Below are 22,586 nucleotides of genomic sequence, written 5' to 3' on the forward strand. Positions count from 1 at the left end.
CCCCGACTACTCCGATTACCCCCACGACTCCGACTACTCTGACGACTCCCACGACTCCGACTTCCCCCACGACTCCGACTACTCCCACGACCCCGACGACTCCCACGACTCCGACTACCCCCACGACTCCGACTACTCCAACGACTCCCACGACTCCGACTACCCCCACAACTCCGACGACTCCCACGACTCCGACTACCCCCACGACCCCGACTACTCCAACGACTCCGACGACTCCCACGACTCCGACTACCCCCACGACTCCGACGACTCCGATTACCTCGACGACTCCTAGCCCGACGACACCGACAACCCCAACGACTGCTTTATCTCCGTGTACTAGTATGTCGATGACTACTCGGATTCCCCCGTTAACAGGTATATCGACGACTACTCTGACTCTGTCGAGTACTCTGACTCCGTCGACCGATATAATTACTTCAATTCTGTCGACAGATACATCAACAACCCCCATTTCATCGATAGATACATCGAAGATCACACCGATCTCATCGACTGATGCATCGATGACTAGCTCGATCTTGTCGACCGATATATCGGAAACCATCCCGATTTCTTCAGAAGATCGGCATGGTAAAAGTAAGGAAAAATTAATGCGCTTTCTCTCTCATTCTTTTTCTTTCTCTCTTATGAAATTAGTACTTTTTTAAACTAAGTGTATATTCGAAAAATTAATTTTAACACATCTAAATTTATAAAGCTGAAATATAATTATTCACTAATATTTATTAAGATTAGGATAAAAAGTTTAGAATACAAAAAACTTTTTCAAAATTTAATGTATTATATAGTTATGTGTCGCATTAAATTTTAATCATATTGTATTTCATAAGAAAGAACTTTAAATACCAATAATTTTAACATTTTGTTAGTTTTAATGTTAGTATAATATGGTAGTACAATTAAATGTAAGTTTTAATTAATGATTTTGTAAAAATTTAATTAATAAATTTAATTTATTCATTATCAAATTCTAGTCCTTAAATTAAATTCTATTATAGAATAATTGTTTTTTTATATTTACTTTATATTTTTTTATCACAAATTTTAGAAAATATATATAATATTATATACAATATTTACTAAAATTTCACTTTTTCAGTTACGTATAGTAGACTACGAAGAGGCATTCTTCCTTATGTTCAACAAAATACATATGCAGAAGGATGGAATTGTGCTATAATTAAACATCGTACGTATTCTATATTTTGATATTTTATACTTATACATTACGTATATTTCGTTTGCATAACAATAAAAAATAATAATTCCTAGTAATAAATGTTTTTTCATCTAGATTACGACACTGAAGTCATTGAACGTACTTGCATTCCTTCCAATTATACATGCGCTGATAGTTCAGAATGTGAAATTGAGAAAAAATGCGATACAGATGAGTGCAATAATGCTAATGTGATATCAGTTAATACGGTAACTTTAGTATGGCTTATGCTATCATGGATGACTATGTTCATCCTTACTGGTTCCTATTAATTTTTAAACTTAAAGCGTTATAATGCCATTGTATCGTGAAATGTTTTAAAACTAAAAATCTTCAAGCAAGAATCTAGGATTAGGAGCTAATGTAAATACACTTATCTAATAAATTTTATTAAGTCAAGCGTTATACATCGAGCAAAGACGAACATAAAAGCATATATTCCTAAGAATAAATTATAAAATTCTTCTTCAAGTTTTTAACTTATTAATTATTTTTAATATTATGTATTTATAAGAAAATCGAATTATAAGTGTAATCCAGATAGTTACGACAATAAAGAAACTGTGATACCGCAATATTTTCCAACGATAAAACTTATCGTAGATATTGTTTCGATACTTTCACAAAGATTATTAAATTTATTTATTCAAAATTTTTTGATTTTTTAATATATTTATTTCATATTATAATTATTCCTATTAATGTTAAATAAATCAAAGTTTTATTCTTCTTTATTAACGTATAAAGAACACGTCTACATTTTTTTAAATTTCCTCTACATACATATAATACAATTTCTTTTATTTGAAAATTGCAGTGCTTTGTTAGTATGCTTCGAGAGCCATTTACTTAATTGCATGTCGATAATTATAGTACTTTTACAGATTGGCATCGATGTGTCGTATGTATTCACTTTGAACTGATACGCATTCAATTAGTTGAAGAACACTTATAGCGAATTCGATTGGATGCACTCAATGCACTGGTGCACATTAAAGCTGTCGTACACAAAATAACATAAAGATATATTTATAAATAAATATAGAAGTTGATTAAATCTTGAAATACCCAATACATTTTATTGTATTGTACTATTAGGTAAAATATGTATTTCATAATTCGAAATATTTGCATTACATTTTTATACTCAAATTAAATCAGTGTAATGGGTTTAATATGCACCAGTGCGCACTAGTGCTTCTAATCGAATTCGCCATTAGGCACTGCTGCTCTACTGCTGAATTCTCTCAACAGCTCATCTATTCGCGCTTCAAGACGACCACAGTATGTTTACAACAACGCTACCGGATGCAGTAAATAGAATTGCGTTACGCTTACATGGATAATGTCATGGAGTTAGCAACGACAAATTTCGCGACCAGCTCGAATCTCACGTTTTGGATTGTAAATTAAAAGTAAAACATTTTTTTCCAGAAACAATTAATGAAGCTGTCAAACGTGGATGCGCTATTTCCGACTTCTGTCAAATTTTTAAGAGTTTTCAAATTTGAAACTTGTCATGAATGCAGATCTGTGTAATATGTTCGCTGAATATGGTAAGTATTGTAATAATAACTTTAGAATTTATTACGCTATTATAGACAATTTATTGTTTTTATAGATTGTATTTATGATTATTTAATCTTGCATCTCGTTATATCATAATATTTTTAAAAATCTGTTAACATAGTTGTTAAAATATGTATTTATGTTTTTACAACCAGTAAACTATGTTTTTCAGCTAAATATTATTTTATAATTTGTATTACATTGAATGCTACAAAGAAAATTGAAAGAATTGTATTAAACGTGTTATTTAATATAACTCGATTTTTATATAAATATTTTGTTAACGCATTAAATGTATATTTAGATATTCATAAAAAATATCTGTTTCACAGAAATATGTAATAAATTTTTTACCTATAAATTTATTACATATTTCTTCATTAAATGATGTGCAAGATGGTACGAATTTCTTGAAGAATCGAGTGGACATTTTCTCGCTTTTGCGATTTAATGTAAGACATCTAAGAACTTTTCTTCAGAAGGTGCATTATGCAAAACTGAGCCGCAGCAGTGTGGGAAATTCTGTTTTGATATGCCAGGAAGAGCGCATACGAGACCTTATTTCTTTCGCGAATCACAATGAGCGAGGAAATTCTCAAGGTTCCATGTCTCTCTTAACGTTCGCAGCACTTCTTCGCATTATGATAAAGTGTAGATCTAACTGTAAAGTCTTAGACCGCTGGCTACGCAACGAAATTGCATAAAGACCATTCTGTGATGCTGTCTTAATCTTGTCTTGTCTTTCGTTACACGTTTCTAGTAGTGGTTGAAGAAAAATGTATGTATTTTTCTATTTAAAAAAACTGTAAAAAATTATAAATGAAGTTATAAAATTAGGATAATCTTGTCTTTAATGAACAGCAATCTACGCAACACTGTATTTTTTATGATCAGATCACATGATGTTATACAATAGAAAATTATTCCGTTTGGATAATGCATTATAAACCTTCAATATTGGCTATCATCTGAATATAGGAAATTATAAAACTAATATGTATAATAATATATAGAATCTATGTATATAATTATTAACTTTATACGTGGTACCATTTATATTATTTATTAACTATAAAATTAAAGTAATACTTTGAAGTAACGGACTATAATAAAAAATGTTTAAAGACTATATTTTGTTTGTGCTGCTGTCTTTGTACAAATCGTTACCAAAATATAAGATGCGCGAAATAATTTATTATTTATTCATTTCAACGGCGCTTAACGTCATTTATCTCGCCATGCAATTACTATGATGAACATTTCTTACGCAATTTCTGTGTATATTGTTTAAAAATTCATATACATAGATATCGTTATAACTTTCATTGACTCTCACATAATGCAAAATATATTTATAGTAGGTTCTTCGCATATAATTTTCTATTAATATTACGTAGAAAAAGCAGTGGAGTAAGCTCTTTTCCGACGATAATTTTCGATGAAACTTTCGGCGACCGCGGCGACCTTAATGAATTCGGTGCAGTACTAATAATTTCATTGCTTTTTAATTTGTTAATTCTTGCAAGATTAACTCTTTTCATTTGTGCGAATAATTATTACATTAAAATGAACTTATTTTAATACGTATCTTATATGCAAAATATTGATTTTGCATATTAATTATACATATAAAAAACCGCTAAGACACATTAGGGTAACTCCGGCAAATATGGCGCGCTGGGATTTACGCCGTAGAAGTCAGAAGAAATAGAAGGAGTGGGGGTAATTTTCCCGCAACTGCTCTGTTACATGCCTTTATGTTATATTAGTATTGTGTTATGATTTCAGCTTCTTACTGTTAATATTAATGAAATTATTGCGAGTTGAATCGATTTGTCACTGTAATAAGTAGTGCCATCATAAATTATAATCTACATAAAATGAGTACTGTAGGGCGTATGTGTGAAGCTAGCGTCTCACTTGGTGGAAACTCATTAAATATTGAGAGTTCTGAGTTTATTTTCAATAGTTCTATAGCTATACAGGGTGTTTCCAAATTAAATCGCAAAACTTCGGGAGCGTGTAGAGGAGTAAAAAACTAAGAAAAAAAGTCCTATAGACATATGCTCGTTTTTGCTCCGTTTCAGAGAAATCGAAAAAAAATGTTTTTTTTACCTGCAAGATTAAATGGGGACCGTTTTCTAAATTTCTTGGAGAATGAATTTTCTGACTATTTAGAAAACATCCCATTACAACAACGTACTGAAATGTGGTTTCAATTAGATGGATGCCCTGCTCATTACAGCAGAGTCGCTAGAACCTGGTTAATTCTAATGCTTTCCGAAGAGTTCCGGTGATATAAATAATTTGTTAATTTTTTAAACAATTTTTATCACCCGAGGAAGGCGTCTTTCAGGGTATATGTGTGAAACGCTGGCCGATTTCCGACAGTTCTGTGAGAAATATGGCACTTATCATGTAGTTCTGAATGTGTCCTAACGGTTTCCGAAGAGTTCCGATGGTATAAATAATTTTAAATTCATTTAAAAATGAATTTAAAATTATTTATACCATCGGAACTCTTCGGAAACCGTTAGGACACATTCAGAACTACATGATAAGTGCCATATTTCTCACAGAACTGTCGGAAATCGGCCAGCGTTTCACACATATACCCTGAAAGACGCCTTCCTCGGGTGATAAAAATTGTTTAAAAAATTAACAAATTATTTATATCACCGAAACTCTTCGGAAAACGTTAGGATACATTCGGAACTATACGAAAAAAATCATAAAACTAACAGAACTCTTTGAAATCAGACAGCGTCTCATCTTCGTTCTTTTTAAAAACTATTTTTTAGGGAAAAAAATTGTTTAAAAATCAAAATAACAATGTTAGGTGTCAGAACTCTTTGTAGAACTATGTATGTTTTCAAATCCTATAAGAAACCGTAGCTGGAAACTTTTATAGACGGAGTTGGCCCTGTGTAAACTTGGCGTCTCATTTTGAATTTTGGGTTTCTCGGCTTTAATGGCCGGGACTATTTATTTATCCTATATAGAACTATAGTACTATTGAAAATAAACTCAGAACTCTCAATATTTAATGAATTTCCACCAAGTGTGATGCTAGCTTCACACACATCTGTAGGGCGCGTAAAAGACTTAGTAGTTATTTCGTGATACATACGTGTAGAGGAATAGTAAAACAGGTTATATAGCAAAATACAAGTGCTTTGCTTTCGTATTCTTTGTTTAATTTGTTGTCTTATACATCCCATTTGTTTGGGATTTTTAGCGAGTGGGATTTATGTCCAAAGCATACAAAGTGCGCAGATTGAATTCAGTGCATTAAATGCAATCAATGCATTACACGAAATATGTACCTCATGTCGTAACACTTGTAATATATGTAGAAAGATTGTAATTATTATTTATTACTTCATATACATATTTTTTATCATTCTTATTTCTTAATAAAACTTTATAAACGCACTTTATTGTGTCATTTTACGTCTTATTTATAAATTATTGTAATATTGTAATATTTATACATTATTTATAAATTTTTCATGAGCCATACCCTTCTTCCCTCTATGAGTAGCCATATATCCCATCTCTATGGCAAAAATGCAAGGGTTTCAAAAAGTTCATTTTTTAATATGAAATATATTTCGGATTTCTAATATTTTTTTCATAGTAGTAGACAGTACAAAGTTTTTACTGATGTAGTTCATTTACTTTAAACATAGTAAATAATACTTATAATAAATTAAATTTTTGATAGGTGCGGCGTATATACCGGAGTTACCCTAATATATGAGATAAGATATATGTTTAACTGTTTTTTTTTCTCTCTCTCTCTCTCTCTCCTAGTATATTGTATTTCTGGTATATTTCCTGATATATTGATATATTATGTTTATTTATTCTTATTTTGTTCTATTTTTCGGCCGGTCGTTGCACTTTGCGGCGGAAATTGATCGTAAACGAAAGTTTATTCGGAACGGTTAATTAGTTCCTTGATGTGCATATAAAGTAATTAACCGACACAAGGCGAAAGTAATGTAACCATCGTGCGTTCCGCTCATTATCTTATACTTCGAAACTTAACTACAGGTACAAACACTTGGTTAAATTGCGACTTAAGTATCAGTTTCGATTTTAACTGTGCAGCCGTAGCAAGTATGTTATGATTATGATATTGGAACGGTAAATTTTAGCATTTTTTGATTTCTTGCCACTCAGATAACCGTAATTTAATCATGATAGAATTAAAATCGAAGAAATATTTTCTTTTTTTCTTCAATTTTAGTGATAAAAATCGTAAGATTGCAGATAAACTTTTTCTTGACTCGAATTAATTTTCTCCTGTTGAAAATGTCAAACCTCGTTTGTTTGAAACGCCGTCAAACTACATATATCGCGGGGCATTTCTGGTAAGGCTCACATTTCCGTGACATGTCGTCGACGTCGCATCGGCCCTCTAGCAGATTGCCAAAGGCTTTCTGTGGCTGTACAACGAGATTCGATTACGGCAAACCTCGTAAACTTCCAATATTACGGCTGAGAAAGCAGTACCCGTTGGGAGGCAGATTTCCCCGTTTACCTCCTCGATCACTCACCCGCTCCGAGTTTCCTCATTTCCTTTTGCTTGTCGTCATCGATGAAAGAAAGCGTCCCTGAAGCTACTTTTTTTTGTCATTCGCTCATAATATCTTTAATCTTCATAAAAGCATCTTCACGGTGTCGAAATAAACGCAGGTCGATTCTTATTACGGTAAATTTTTTCTAACTAAAGGAGATATATATAATAAATAAAAGAATAAAATTTAGCATTCGCCATCGTACTTCATCAAACTTACGAATTTTGTTCTTATTTTTATTCTTATGCTTCTCATTATACTTATTAGAATATATCTTGCTTTTCCTTAAATGTTTATTACACTGTCACTCACAGAAATGTATGGGTGTACATAACGTAATATACGTGAGTAATATATTGCACTTGAAAGTCCATATAGATCATCCCTGTAAGATTATTACATGCGGCGAAACAAAGTCATTTTCGATTAACGATATCTTGTTTCTGAAGCTCTCAAGATAATGTTCCTTTTTGAAGTTTATTACCGCATTATCTCGTCAAGACGTTAAAGCGAAAGTGAATGAAAATAGAGAAATTCTCGTATAATCTTAACGCAATATTAATTACGACAAGGTCACAGGCCAATTTAGATGTATGTCGCTTGATTGATTTCCTTCGTATACCACGGATGAGAAACGCTGGCCGCTAATGCTCATGCATGATTTGACTTCAATTAGTAAAACCCCGAGGGATTTACCTACCGAATCGCTTACCATACCTAAACGCAATTAACACTCACGCGGCTGCAAACCATTACTTATCGGTAGGCGAACGTAACTTTGTCTTTCTAAAATCTGGATACACGAAGTAAATGTATGGCGATACAACCTGGTGGGTTGCGAAAACCGATAAAAGACAAATCTAAACTCTTGATTGCATAGCACCATAATAGTTTCACACGTGAAAGCGATAGGAGACGAATACAGAAGATGAACTTGATGGAAACATATTGAGTTGTTGCGCGATGCTTTCATGGCGTTTACGGTGTTATTATGATCATCTCAGATTTGCACGATAAAATATATCTCATCTTTCAGTTATGCGTCCGCCGCGAATATATTATGGCTATATCAGATTAACCGCGAAATATCAGAAATTACGCACGTCAAAGGGAAACATCCGCAACGCAAAGAAGCGAATTTTCCTCGACGCGCATCAGTAATACAGAAACGACGAGCGGTTATCTCTATTGCTCATACAATGATCGCAGAACTGACTGAGAAATTATGCCATAATCCTTCTTATCTGTATGTTCTAAATATAGATATTTTACATCATGAAAAAAAATAATATTCTTTTTTATAGAAACAAATCATGATTTTTAAAACATTTATTTTATGACAACTGATATTTAATTTTATATATTTTACATTTTGTTTTGTTGCTTTTGATGAAGAATTTCTTTCTTTTCTCTCTCCCCGCAAATTTTGTGCCTGTTTCAAACCCACATAATTATAGATCTCAAAGTTGTTCACAATGCTATATGTATAAATCTAATTTGAATTTATTATATATTTTTGTATTTTATAAATATGTGTGTTTTGATACGATATGTTAATCTACTGCGTTGAACCCAGATGTTACAAAGGTTCAGCTATACTGACATTGGAAATCTAATACTTCTGTGCAAAACCGGTTCTGAAGAAATATTACATTTTCTTCGTGTATTTTTACTACTGTATTGCACATTGGTTGCATTTACGTCTTTTTTGCACTAGCTTTTATTACATTTTCGCCACAATTTCTTCCTTGCGCTCTTTCTATCTGCAATTAGAAAATTTCATTCATTATACTTGCTAATTCTGTCATTTCGCATCCGTTGGAGAATGCTGTAGCCGTATTTTTCATGCATAAGAGAACAGTTCACATGGCAGTATACAAGAAGAAAAATTTAAATAATAATTTCGAAAATTTCTACATATTTAAATTATTACATGTTTTTTTGCAATGTAAAGAAAATCTAAGAGACGATTTTCGTTCCTAATGATACAGAACATATCATCGATTTTTTTGTATATGAAAATAAATCTTGAATCTATCATATACAATTAGGCAATTTTAATTTAGGTCTCGCATTTTTTTATTACTCTTTGTTAACGTGGGACATTTACCGGACAAGATACCGGACTGTGTGCAAACACGCAGAAACGATTTTAATTGCGTGCAATAATTAAAGGCGTTATTGTTGCCAAACATCCGGCTCGCGCACAGTTAAAAATATAAAAATTTGCGGCGACGAAAGGGTTGAAAGAAGCGGATATTCGCGAATTATTCGCCATTCGTGACGTGCAGACTTGCGTTTTATGATTGCTGTGACGTTGACAAATGATTCGTCGATTATACTTTCCTATGTCATAATTGACAACCAATATCGCGATCAATGAATAACCGGTTAAGAAATATTGCTTAACAATTCTGTTTCTGTATACGAGTATATGTGACCTGACTAGATAAAAATATTATCTTTGTTGCATATTTAAATTCTCAATATTATGTGTCGTATAAAATCGATAATGAAGAGTATAAAAATTAGTAACAAAAAAGGGGATTTTAATATTATAAAATCTCTCATTTAATATTTTTTAATTCACAGTGGATTAATAAAACATGTGACGATAGTGTACTTAATAATACATTCGCAATTACAATTTGTCTCGTTTTCCAACGCGAGAATGAATCCTCTACCTTGCAAATCCCTTCGCTTCGTATTCCACAAATCTTGAATCGCTTAATGCCTAAAATACGGGACCGCTTAACAGCGCATCGAATCCGCAATACACATGGATAACTGTGATTTATCGATGGGAGAGAATCAAACGATGCAATTCGACGGATGTGCACAGTATCGTAAATTTTCGAATAGATTTACGATCGGAAGCGAAATCTTCCAGAAGGGACTGAAGATTTGTCGCCTAAATTATGCGAGATCCACTTGTATTTTACTGATTTAAAACGTTAATCTCATAAAAAAACAGAATAAGTCGAATTCTATATATTTTAATTTTCCATTTCGTTTTTCTCTTATTCAGAATTATAAGCGCGTATGCACATGCGATTTTGTATGAAAACTTGCAAATTTTCCGGATACGCTTGCCAATAAAAAAGCAGCAACAAACTATTAAATTTCATGATGGATAGTTTCGCATTTGAAACGCAAAGGTAGCGACGTATACCACCAAAAGTGACGTCTTGCAAAGTCGAAATTTTTCCATCACTTTTGACATCGACTGTGGAATAGAAATTCGAGATCTCCGTGTTCTAAATTACAAGATAAATCGTTTAATATTGGCAGAGCTTTTTCAATTTCCAAGTATATAAAAAATGGCCGTCCAAATGTAAAATGAAATAATTTTTAAAAATGTAAGGATCTCTCATCATTGTGTTTAAAGCTTAATTATGATTAAAATTAAAAAATAATTTAGGTATTAATGTGTAAAAACAATTGTTATTTATTTGACTATTGGTTTCAGGAATTTGTTTACAAAAAACAATTTTTAGATCATCTTGTACATGAGTATGGTAAGCGGTCACACGATTTTGTTGTTAATGTCTTCCGTTCTCTCTTTTTGTTCAATAATTATTTCATTTAATAACAAGAATCGCCACGGAAATGGCTTTTATTAGTTCTATTCATGGCTTTTTACTGTGCGTTTCACTGTGCGGTATAAGAGAAAGAAGAGAAAAGATGTTTTCAGAGCTCGCATGCGACGGAACTCGCCCGGGAAGTCAAATCGCGCTAAAAATGCTCTTTTATATAAGAGTTTCTTTCTTTAAAAGATACTTTTATTCACTTACATGAAGAAATACATAAATCAGTGATAAAGAACAATTTATAAGACAAGTATCTCCTAATATGTCACGTTTTCTGTAAATTGCAACGTGTATTTCGCCGATATTTTGCATTTTACACAGTTACAATGCGGATACATTGATCCCAATTTTAAAATATAAATGCGACACATAGACATTCACAAAATGTCAAAGTAATCCCTAAAAGTATCCCTTTATCGCGTTACGTCACAATACATGAACAATAGAAGACAAATTCCTCCGAACTAAGTAACAAAGCTCACTTAGACAAAGCAGCTGGATCGCGCAAGCGGATTCGTCCTAAATTCGACTTGTCGCCGGAGGGAACAGAGGATGAGAGTTCTAACTATAGTAACACGTGTTTAATCGCGACTGAACCGCAAGAACCGTACAAAGCAAAAGCTTCCTGACAATTGTTCGGGACATTCCGAAACACAAGCGGATCATCGTGGTGGCATAAGAGTAGTTGGGAGATTCGCTAACGTCGGGCACTGCGGTGGAACAGTAATTGTGCGTTTGCGCCGTTCTCCGACGAGGTCTGTACTCCCTCGCAGTATGTATACACGCACGCGGCCACGCAGGCACGCGTGTGTCGACGGATCGCACGGCGATCGGCCGCAGCAGCGAGCGCGGGAGGTGCACCGAGCGATTGCACGACGAGGCGCCTCAGTCGACCGCCACCCTTCGAGACCGACGGTTCGTCGCCGTTCTCCATCTCGTCGGAGAGAAGGAGGGGAGTCCACCTGTGTCGGAGTGTTTATTCTCTACTTCGCGCACGAGCATCAGCTCCGAGATACGTCCCATTGAGCGAGATTTCGAGGTGCGCGCATCTCGTTACGGTGCGAAGTTGCGAATCGTGGAGGGCGGACCGAGGGGGGGTGCGTGCTTACCTGCGTAGCGGTGCATTGCTCATTTCGCAGGAATCTCCAAGAATCGCTGAACTACAAAGGCAGAATTTAAGCATCGTGATTAGCAGTTTCCAATCGTAAGTATTAACATAATTATTTTTATTTTCCCTAACACTTTAATTGTAGCAAGCGTTCTTTGTGCTATATATGCTTTATCCAATATTGGTACAAACTTTGTAATTTAATTTTTCTCGACAACACAAATACTGTGTTCTCTTAGACAAATAACAATTTTCAAAATGAAATAGAAAAATTGAAGATTTTTGTATTGCATTGTGTAATATGAACGCCGTTATATATTTTAAAATGCTACTACTGCTACTGCTATCAAAAAAAAGCAAGAGAAATTTGTAAATTTCTATTGTAAATTTCTTATAAAACTCTGGATTTAAAAAAATTAGAAAACGTTAAAAGCTATAATAGTTATATACATACATTGTTAGTACGCGTTAAGTGATTATTAATATTTTTGGAGCAACGTCATAGTTCATTTGTTAAAAGCTGTAATTTCAATCAAAGATTTACATTTTCGACGGATTATTTTTGATTTGCTATTATTATTATTATTATTTTGATGTTTCCTCATTAATGTAGTTCATTAACATATAATATAAAGTGATTTAAAATGAATTTGTCGAAGAATTACTGCATGTAATAATTAGACTAATTAGGACGGTTCAATTATAATACGTAACATAAACACACGTGGTAGAATATAATAAATATTATGATTTATAGCGGCAATTAATGAATGCTTTAATCGACAACCAATTCATGTATTAATAAATACCACGAATATTGCGATATCACGTACAAAAGCCACAACTATGTTTCATACACGAAAATATGCAATGAGCATATTGATAATTAATGCCTATTATAAATTATCGATCTATTTTTCTGATAATGAAAAATAACTTAGTGATGCACGTCAAAATTTTCACATATTTCATTATGCGAAAAATCCCAAGAACACATCAAATTTTACGTGCGAATCCGTGTTCTCGTAATCACATGCATTATACGTTAATTGTCTGGCTCAAGTCGGGTTGAGAGCACGAAGAAAACGGCATGTCGCGTGTCGTCGTAAACGGAAGAAACGAGTTTCGAAAATGAGAGCACGCAATCGTTTCCGCGAGACACTCGGCCGTGGTTAAATTCTAAGTGTCTTAGACCTTAAGTAGAAAAAACTGCGTGTGCTGTGTATGGATTACGTACAACATCCGTTCGCGGTAGGAAAGGAAATCCGACAACACCGATCCCGATCTCCCTATTCATAGGACGAGTGCAAAAGCAATTCGCACAAAGACGTTCCAACTATGACATCATATGTAGCGTTCGAATCCTTTATCTTTCGGCCACCATGCCTTTCCCATGCTTGAATAGGTGAGCAGATTGTTCCATATCTCAAATTTTTGAGTGTATTATATGTATATTTCAGTGAATACATTAAGCGAAGACAATCTTTTGTACACGGAAAAAAAATGTTTCTGGCTACAGCTAATTCTGATTAGCTGAAATTGTATTAGCTACTATAACTATGAAATTTGCTAATATATAGATACAAAGGATTTGTTGCTGTGGCTAATATAAAAGAACGTGATCGCAAAATATGCATGCTGTTACACAGATCGATTTATTTAGCAATATGAAGTTAATTGTCACAGTTATCGGATACGTCCGTGTAAAAGAAAATTGTCTCTACCACAGCTAAATATGGTTTGCTGAAACTGTACTTGCTACCAAATTGTCTGTTACACAGAAAACGTTTGCTGCAATGATCAATACATCGACCAAATATCAAAAGGCTTGTCTGTTACAATGATAATATTTAGGCTTCACAGCTAATGGAAATTAGACCTCGCAGATACAACGTTAGATGTCCATATAATGCTACTGAATTTAGCTGCCATACCTAATTTTAGCTGTGGTAGCTAATCTTTTTTTTCCGGGTATAATTTGAAAATTTCTGTCAACCTAAATACCCCGCTTTATCCTAATCCGCACGTTTTTCATTGTCCTTACGCTAAATTAAAATTCTGAATAACAATGTTCCTTCAAAAATAACGTGACTATTCGAGTGTAGCCGATTCTTCTCCTCAGAAAGCGACGGATTTCATTCAGTCTCATTTCCCGAATTCAGTGCACTCACCGATCCAGCGTGCTCACAGATGTTTTATCGGCGTGAAGATTTGGACGGTGCTTACGAGCATCTGGCGGCGTCGCGTGCTTTCCACCAAATTACTTCCACCCACTCGCGGATGAGAATACCGGAGCATCACGGAATCGAAGTTATCTGGACCGTCGAGCTCGTTAGAGATGCGAAATCTGCATTTGTGCGCGCGTACTTTTCGCTAATGAGGATAACGAAGCGTGCGTTAACGGGGAACTAACGATCGCCATTGCGCCGCGCCGGCGCGGCGCCCGTGAAGATGATTGTGCACAGGTGCATCGACGAAGAGATACGCGTTCTTTCATCCCCCGCGTCACGAAACCGTCGTTACTCAGAAACTTCTCGCGAGATCAGTCTCCGCTCTAAAATGAGGGTAATTACTTCATAAAAGTGACTGTTCTTCTCGATACGTTCTTATCTTGGAAACTCCAAACGTAACTTTTACGTAACTTTCCACCAATGTTTCAAGATAAAAGGGATTGGTGTGCAAGAATCTTAAATTATAAAGCATGAGAACAAACGAATGAATTTGATGCGTTGAAAATCTAAATGGTGCACTTCCCGTGAATCGCATTTGTTTCTATATTTTATCTCACGAAATAACACAGTTTCTTAACTTCAAACACGTTCGAAAGTTCTCTCTAACTTTAAAGCGTAATTACTTACTCGAGTAGTAATTATTAACGCGAATGTGCATATCAAAGGGCGCACGTTAGAGTCAGCGGTTTCATATGAAATGTTGAACTCTTGAGTCAATATTGTTATACTTTAACGACTAGGAAGCAATTCTTTTGAATGAACTGAGCACAAATGTGGATATGTCTACGTGCGAACGACACGGTCTCTACGTGCGGAAAAGACGAAACCGGATTTGGTGTTGTTAGACTTTCGCGATCGGTTCGTCGTGCTTTCTTTCCTTCGTTGTTTCTTCGTTGTCGACCGCACCTCTCACGGCACGTATGAGAAAACGGATATCCTGCGGACGGTCCAGAGACGCGTGTGAAATATCGCGAACACTGCCAGGAGGAAAGTTTTCCATGGAAAGTACTTCCGCACGATTGCAATGCAGATCGGATTTGTTTCCTCTTTTTTTTTTACGGGCAAGGCTACGTGACGTGATATGCTTCTCCATTTTTACACATAAGCGTGAACGTAACGAAAAAAACATTTTTCAAGCTCGTCATATCCAACGAAAAGAATTTCGTAACATAAATTATTAAAGTAAATTATTACGTGGAAATATATGTATGCACCTTTATGATGCGATGAAAAAAATTATTTGATTTGTAAATTATTTGATAATTGACTTCTAAACCTGATTATTTCAAATTTCCCTGTTGTACTTAATTTCCTTTTATGCACACGATGAGATGCTGGAATAACGTTTGCTCATAAAATTTCGCTATGACACGGTTTTCATGACGCTTGACAAATATTCCACGGTTAATTCGATTAAGAATGACGCGCGTGTGTTTCGAGCGAGCGTAACAAACACGGCGATCGCGTGCTGCCGCAGAAGTCCATTAATTGCACCTCTCCATTTCAATTCTGCGTCGCGGCGAGAGTCTGAAATCGAACGGGCGCGCGCTCTTTGCACAAGCCGTCGTTTTTCGCTCGTAAATCTTAACCGCGGTTGTTTCGCCGCATGAACGAACGAGCGAGCGAGTACGAATTTCGCAACTCGCACTACAATTAAATCGTACCAAAAGAAAACACTATCTGCAAACAGATACCGCCGAATGGCTAGAACCAAGTGGCTAGAAAAATATCGAGAGAAAAAACGGGAAGCTGGTAGAATAAAGAGAGATCAATCGCGGCGTATTCTGAATTGTTAGGCCAATCCAATGCAATTACGACGGTATGGGAGAAACCGCGAGTCCACGTTTCCCGCTGTTGGGCCGTAACGCGCACGCGAGAAATCGCCGGATGGAAGCGGGTGGCAGGGGCGAAAAAAGGAGCAGTGTGGCAATAATTATTCCCAGCCTGCGAACCCATGTGTACACGTGCGTATGTATCTTGGTATCTTGATATCCTTATCACGGCCGATCGGCGTTAACACGGCTCGCGTAATCGCAACGTGTCCGTGCGATTCGTTGCGATTTAATTAATTCGCCCGCGATTCCCACGGCAAATCGGGAACGAAATCGCACATTATTATTCGCAATTTCGTGTCGATGTGTACCCGATTTTGCGAAATGCATCTGAGACACGCTTCTAGATCTTTCGCGTTGGATATGATGAGCATGAGAAATATTTTTCTTTACAAAACGTACCTTGATTCTTTCCCTTTAAAGACAGAACAAGGAAAGATAAAGTCCGCGTGATTCTATGCGCTTGCATTCGTTTTTGTTGTTTCTGCAATTCCGTTTATTTTCTAGTCGCGTCGTGTTAACAAGAGCACCGGACATTGACAGGACTATGTCGCTGGAAAAAAATAGGAAAGCGCCGAAATCGCCGCACACGAATTCTGCACCACACATTTCACTTGCAAACAAAAACTCGCAGGACTCTGGGGATTTACCGCCTTTTACTAGGATTTCTCCTCGCTTCGGCATGGACGCGTCCATTATCGGCGCCGATAACGATCGCGAGAGTCGACGTTTACCCCGGCGAATTTATTACACTCGATCAAACGTAAGCGAATCGCCGGTTTCCGTTGTGGCTTTCGCATATTTGCGTTCGCGATCCTGCGAGAGAGCTGAAGCGTAAGTCATGATGACCGGTCAGCCGAGCGTGGATCGATCCTGATACGCGGCGTAAAGGCGTGAAAAATCACGATTGCGAAAAAGGAAGCAAAAGGCAGGCGAAAAGTGAGCGAAACGAGAGAGTGATACGCGTGGAAGCGCGAAATCGCATCGCGAATAAGCCGTCATGTGTTTGATTCCGACGTACATGGAAATTAGATCAACGTGTCACAAACACGTACGCATCCAGGATCTGCAATTTCGAATCTCGCTGAATCGGGAATCACGTATCGAGATGCTGTTTTATAATCGCTATTGAGGTGCGAATTGCGAAAGAGAGAGAAAAATCGAGACCGTAGTCGACATGAAATAGCGCATAAATGTTGAAAATAATTCAAGGCAAAAATTCGATTGGATGGTTCAGCAAAGCTACAGCTTGCTGGGTACGTTCAACATCTATAATTAAGAAGATGGTTTGACAAAGAAATTATGTCTGTAAGCAATTGTCAGTATGCTAATTCAGCTAATTCTTTGCTACAATGAACAATGCTAATGTAACAAGTTTTCTTCATTACAGCAGCAAAAGTTCGCGCAAAAGTACATTTGCTGTGCTATTAAAACAAATATAATTACCTATAATCGTTAATTGTATTCAGCTGCATACTACCTTAAGAAAACTGGCTGTCCGTATATTTACTGCAAATTTGCTGAATCAGTAAAGTTTTTAGTTGGTTTAACATTTTAAACAATCTTTATTCCGTGAAAAAAATGCAGGAGAATAATGTTTTTTTTCGATACAATGTCTATCCATTTGAAGAGAAAAATGTTTATATAATCAAGTTTCTGACTATGAAAATTAATATCTTTGTAAACGGGATTGCTGTTTGTCTGTTGACGTATTATCGTCACCAGTGTTTGCTGTCTCTGCCAATGATTACGTCTGGATTGCTCCATGAAATATGGATGACATCGAATAAACTCTGTAACGTAACAGTTTCTTGTCGTGATGACTAGACGAATCGAGAAGTAATCGCCGGATGATTGAGCTATCGTTATGATGGGTATAACTTTGATGTCTCCTTAGAGCATTGCACTTTTTCCATGACGCGCGTACGCGGAAAGCGGAATTGTGCACCGACTTCCATCACTAAGTATAGCGGTAACTTTGTTCATTAATACGTTATTGTAGTAATATTAATTAACGGTAACTTTGTTCATTAATCATAACAGGTTTGCTGTCCCTATAAAGATGGAAGTAACTGCACACAAGCGTATCGAGAGCTCGATTTTTTTTCTGTGTAATTAATCCGCTTTACACATAGGATCAAATAAAACATTGGTATTGTGAGGTGAAATAAATAACTTTATAGAATAATCGATGCTTTCGCGCCGCGGCATCGAAACGGAATAATTTCATGGCTCTAGCTTGATTTTGCGCCATGCACGACCACAGAAAATTACATTTGTTCTCCAAGCGTGTGCCACAGAAATTCTCGTTTAATATTGCTAATGCACACATTGTGTGCAATCGGGATACGGTGCAGCGCAGGATATCAAACATGGGCGCGGTCGCGTCGACGTTTATCGAGACATTAACAAATCGTGATGTCATACCCTTGATGCGATGAATAAACGAGGGGGAGGCCATTTCCAACGACACATAATGTCCTGAGCTAACATTGGCATAGTTTATTATACCTGTGACATTCTAACGTTGCGTGCTGAGCAACGGCTGTCACAGTATAGCCTAACGTTGATAAGATAACTCGAATGTGGCAATTTGAGACTCCGGAATGCGTCATGAAATTAGAGGATTACTTCTCGTAAGAGAAAGAGAGAGACAGACGAAGAAGGAAAGAGGAACAGAGGGATGTCGTGACCAATTACAGCTCAGCGCTTCGGTTGCCACAACTTTTTCTCACTTCTGTCGGGTGCATTAAGACTACTAAAACGTCTTGACGCAATACATGCCAGTGGCACATTTGCATTTGGTATAATCTAAAATTAACAGCTACCTAGAAGAACTCAGAGGTGCGAGTAAATGTGCTAAGGTAGAAAAAAAGAAGATTCTTTTATATATTCTCTTCTCTGGTTCTAAATAAAAAAATTTGAGCAAAGTCAGCATGTGCAATTGCATATTATGCGATGCACATTATTTTCTAAGTGTTTTTCTTCTCGCGTTTCAAGAATCTCTTTGGCACGATAACATTTATGTGTAATTACCATTTTTTCAGGAGACTAAATTGTAAAAATGAGCTTTAACTTATTCTGCTCTATCTACATCAAATATAGGTATTCTTATTTTTATTCTCATTTTTATGCTTAACCTTCTTAAATTAGATTGCATTTTGTGTTATTTCTTCTATTTAATGCACTATTGTTTGCAAAAGTGTACATCATGTGTAAATATTACGTCGAGTTTGCCTAGTATAGCTCGGGTCTGTGGGTTCGCTAAGTCCAAATGACTCTACGGATCAGTCATCCCTGCGGAGGCAATTGCCACTTGACGTACGGCGCAAGAAGATGAGCGCTCTCTCTCTCTCTCTCTCTCTCTCTCTCTCTCTCGTAGCTAGCAAAAAATATTGTCTCGTAACTCCGACTATAATTACGGCGAAGCACCATTACGGTCGTTTGCAATTTCGATTACTGCAAAACACGTGATGGAAATAATAATTTGTTTATATCTTGCGTTTCATATGTATACGAAAGAACAATTTTACTGAAATATTTAAAAATTAAAAATTAGTTAACTGGATACAGATCTAAAAGTAATTGTGCTGGACTAAAATAATTATGCAGGAAACTCAAGTATGACGAGCAACGCTGCACAAAGTTTTCACGTTCAATCAACCAGCTTGAACGCGCCGACTTATATAATTATTTTAATAATCCAACAATTATTTTCAGATCTGTGTGTATCTAGTTAAATTTTTAGATACTTCAACAAAACTCTTTTTTGCGTGTAATAATTTTTTTCCTACCGGGATCAAAACAAATCGCTCATTTAACGTTTTTTTCTTCAAACATTACGTCACTAGGTAATGTCAAAGAAAAGAAAATTAATGAAAAGGGAAGAAGAAAGAAAGGAAATCCAAACGGTGCCAATGAGGTAAGTAGCTCAGTTCGTTGAGCTACTTTTATCGGTAGAAACGTATTTTCTTTTCCGAACATGTGACATGTCATTCTTTGTCGTAAATTCGACATATCGATGAGAGAGGTAAACCCGGCGAATCTGCACTGGTAACTGGTACGTCGATGTTCGACGTATATTTCATTGACGGAAAGCGATATCGCCATAGTGCCTCGAATATCACGGAGCTGCGAGATAACGGGCTAACGTTCGAGCTGTGACATAAAGTAAACGTTTCCCTTCTATCATACGTCTATCGACACTATCGGTTGGGTTTTGTTGCTCAAGCTCACTTCTCTCTCTCTTTCTCTCTCTCTGTGTGTTTCTCTCTGAAATAACTTTCATTTCTCGCTTCTACTTCAATTCTTTTTCATTATATGTTAACTCTTTCAAATCCACAATAGGCCATAAAAAACGTATTCGATTCCCATTAATCCTAATAGCGTACGCTAAAATTTGATTATATATATAGTGTTGACATACAACAAATCTCTATGAGAATGAAACCGACTTGGTGACTCGTTATTCAACTCAGCGCGCACGCTTGCGCTTCTTCTTCACATTGTTAGATGCAAAGCCATGCACAGGTGACTGGTAATCAGATAACATTTAAGTAGGAAATAGAAATCTCGGTTACGCGCACGTGCTTAAAGGTTAAATGATTCCACCGTCGTTGATCGATCTCTGTGTTCGCGTCGTTCACCGGTTGATTAAAAATCGATGAATGCATTGCTGAGTTCTAACGGCGAGATAATCGAGTTCCCGTATAATGGCCAGGTGATCGTCCATTGTACACTGGTGGAATTAGTTCCATCGACGATGTATGTGCGTTCGCACGCGGTAACGCACGTGCGCGATCGAAGAGGCCATTATACCGAGTTATAGGAAAAATGTTCGATGTCCATCGGGAGGGATTAGTCGGCGATTGAATGCGGCACGATCGACACGAAGAAACGAAGAGGAAGAAATTCACCGATGTACGGTAAGCAACCGCGGAAGATTGCGTTAGATTGCGAGAGGAGGGTTCCATTAACGCTCGATTCGACGATCTTTGAACCGGTATTGCAACGAGTTGCAATTCGCGGCGATTTACGTGCGTACTTTAGCCGCACGCATCATTACCATCTTTCATTCTGCTCTTACCCGAGTTCGCACGAAGCGCACATAGAGGAAAATATCGAAGAATCGTCTCGTTAGGGACCAACGTAGTCGCTAACGTGACTGCACTGTAAAAAATTTCATGAAATTTAATATACTTTTAATTTACACAATTTGAACTTAATTTTATGACGTTACATTAAATTTAATGTATTTATAACTGAAAAGTATATTTGTGTACATGAAATTTAATGTATTTTTCATGAAAATTTATGAAATTTGATGTAAAATTTTATGAAAAGTACATTAAATTTCATAAATTTAATGTACACGTTCATTACATTTAAGTAATTACTGTAACTTAATTTTCAGTTAAATCATTCGTTACTTTTAATTTCGTTCATACCCACGAGCTTTATTTATGCATGTAAAGGAAGCTCGTGGTCACATTTCTAACAGTGTAGGCACGATTCGACGGTCGGAATCACGTGGAAAGTCGCTAATCGCGATTTTTTCGCTTCTTGCTGTTTCGTAGATGGATAAAAGTCGCGCTATAGAAAAATTGATAGCTGCGGAAGCTCGAGATCTCGCCGTGTAATTACCTCAGTCGAAGAGAAAAAAAAGAAATCACGCCGCGGGAAACTATGTCAAGGGTCGCTCGCCGGTTCGTGGCACCGCACCTTCGAAGCTCGAGCCGCCGCGCGAACTGCGATTACTTAGGTATCTCTTGTGCGCGATGGTGCGTGCACCGGGTACCGTGTTTCTATAGTAGCCTGTAGTCTTTACGATCGGATAAATTTAGGATCTGGAACTTCGTTCGCAACGGCTGGGAACGGGACAACCGTCCGCTCCGTAATCCGGATTTCCTCTCGAATTGCGGCCGAAACTCGTGAGATACGTACTTAAAATAGTTCCGAGAAGTTAACCGAATCGTGGCGTTCAATTTGATTTTATTGCGCGATACAATCTCACAGGCCCGTAGTCTACGCGGCGCGTAACTGATTTGAACAATTCAACTTCCCGATTTCCAACGAACTTCTCCAACAGCTGGCTCTAAATGTTAAGAATCTCGTGAACCTTTTCTGATGTGGATACGATAGAAAATAATATAATTTAGAGCATTATCAATTATGTTTTTCATAACGTTTTGTTCGTATAAACAGGTGATTATAAGCTATATTATTATTAGAAAGAAGCAGATAAAATTATTGTTATAGTAAAATTATTACATAATAATATTGTTATAATAAAATTGTTATATATAAGCGAGTATATACGTACACAAGTCCGATTGAAAATTAACCTTATAAGCGTTTTTTCTTTCAATAATTATTTTGTTTTTCAATAATTATTGCAACTTTCTTAAATTGTTTGTGTATTATCTAA

The 22,586-nt window shown here is 36.2% G+C and overlaps 2 protein-coding genes across 2 annotated transcripts in view; both read left to right on the forward strand.

Moving 5' to 3' along the window:
* The window catches only part of LOC108727596 (mucin-2), a 6,253-nt gene extending 4,591 nt beyond the window's left edge, over positions 1-1,662 (forward strand). Inside the window, exons 3-6 of the mRNA XM_018455773.1 lie at positions 1-378; positions 457-600; positions 1,124-1,213; positions 1,319-1,662. The exon at positions 1-378 is cut by the window's left edge and continues 2 nt beyond it. Coding sequence (XP_018311275.1) covers positions 1-378; positions 457-600; positions 1,124-1,213; positions 1,319-1,515 — 809 coding nt within the window. The 3' untranslated portion in view covers positions 1,516-1,662. The remainder of the gene's footprint in view (positions 379-456; positions 601-1,123; positions 1,214-1,318) is intronic.
* A 10,454-nt stretch (positions 1,663-12,116) lies between these two features.
* Positions 12,117-22,586, forward strand: part of MESR3 (misexpression suppressor of ras 3) — a 46,724-nt gene continuing 36,254 nt past the window's right edge. Inside the window, exon 1 of the mRNA XM_018455732.1 lies at positions 12,117-12,192. The gene's annotated coding sequence lies outside the window, so the exon portion shown is untranslated. The remainder of the gene's footprint in view (positions 12,193-22,586) is intronic.

Source organism: Mycetomoellerius zeteki, unplaced genomic scaffold (assembly GCF_001594055.1).
Source record: "Mycetomoellerius zeteki isolate Tzet28-1 unplaced genomic scaffold, Tzet1.0 scaffold51, whole genome shotgun sequence".
Classification (NCBI taxonomy): domain Eukaryota; kingdom Metazoa; phylum Arthropoda; class Insecta; order Hymenoptera; family Formicidae; genus Mycetomoellerius; species Mycetomoellerius zeteki.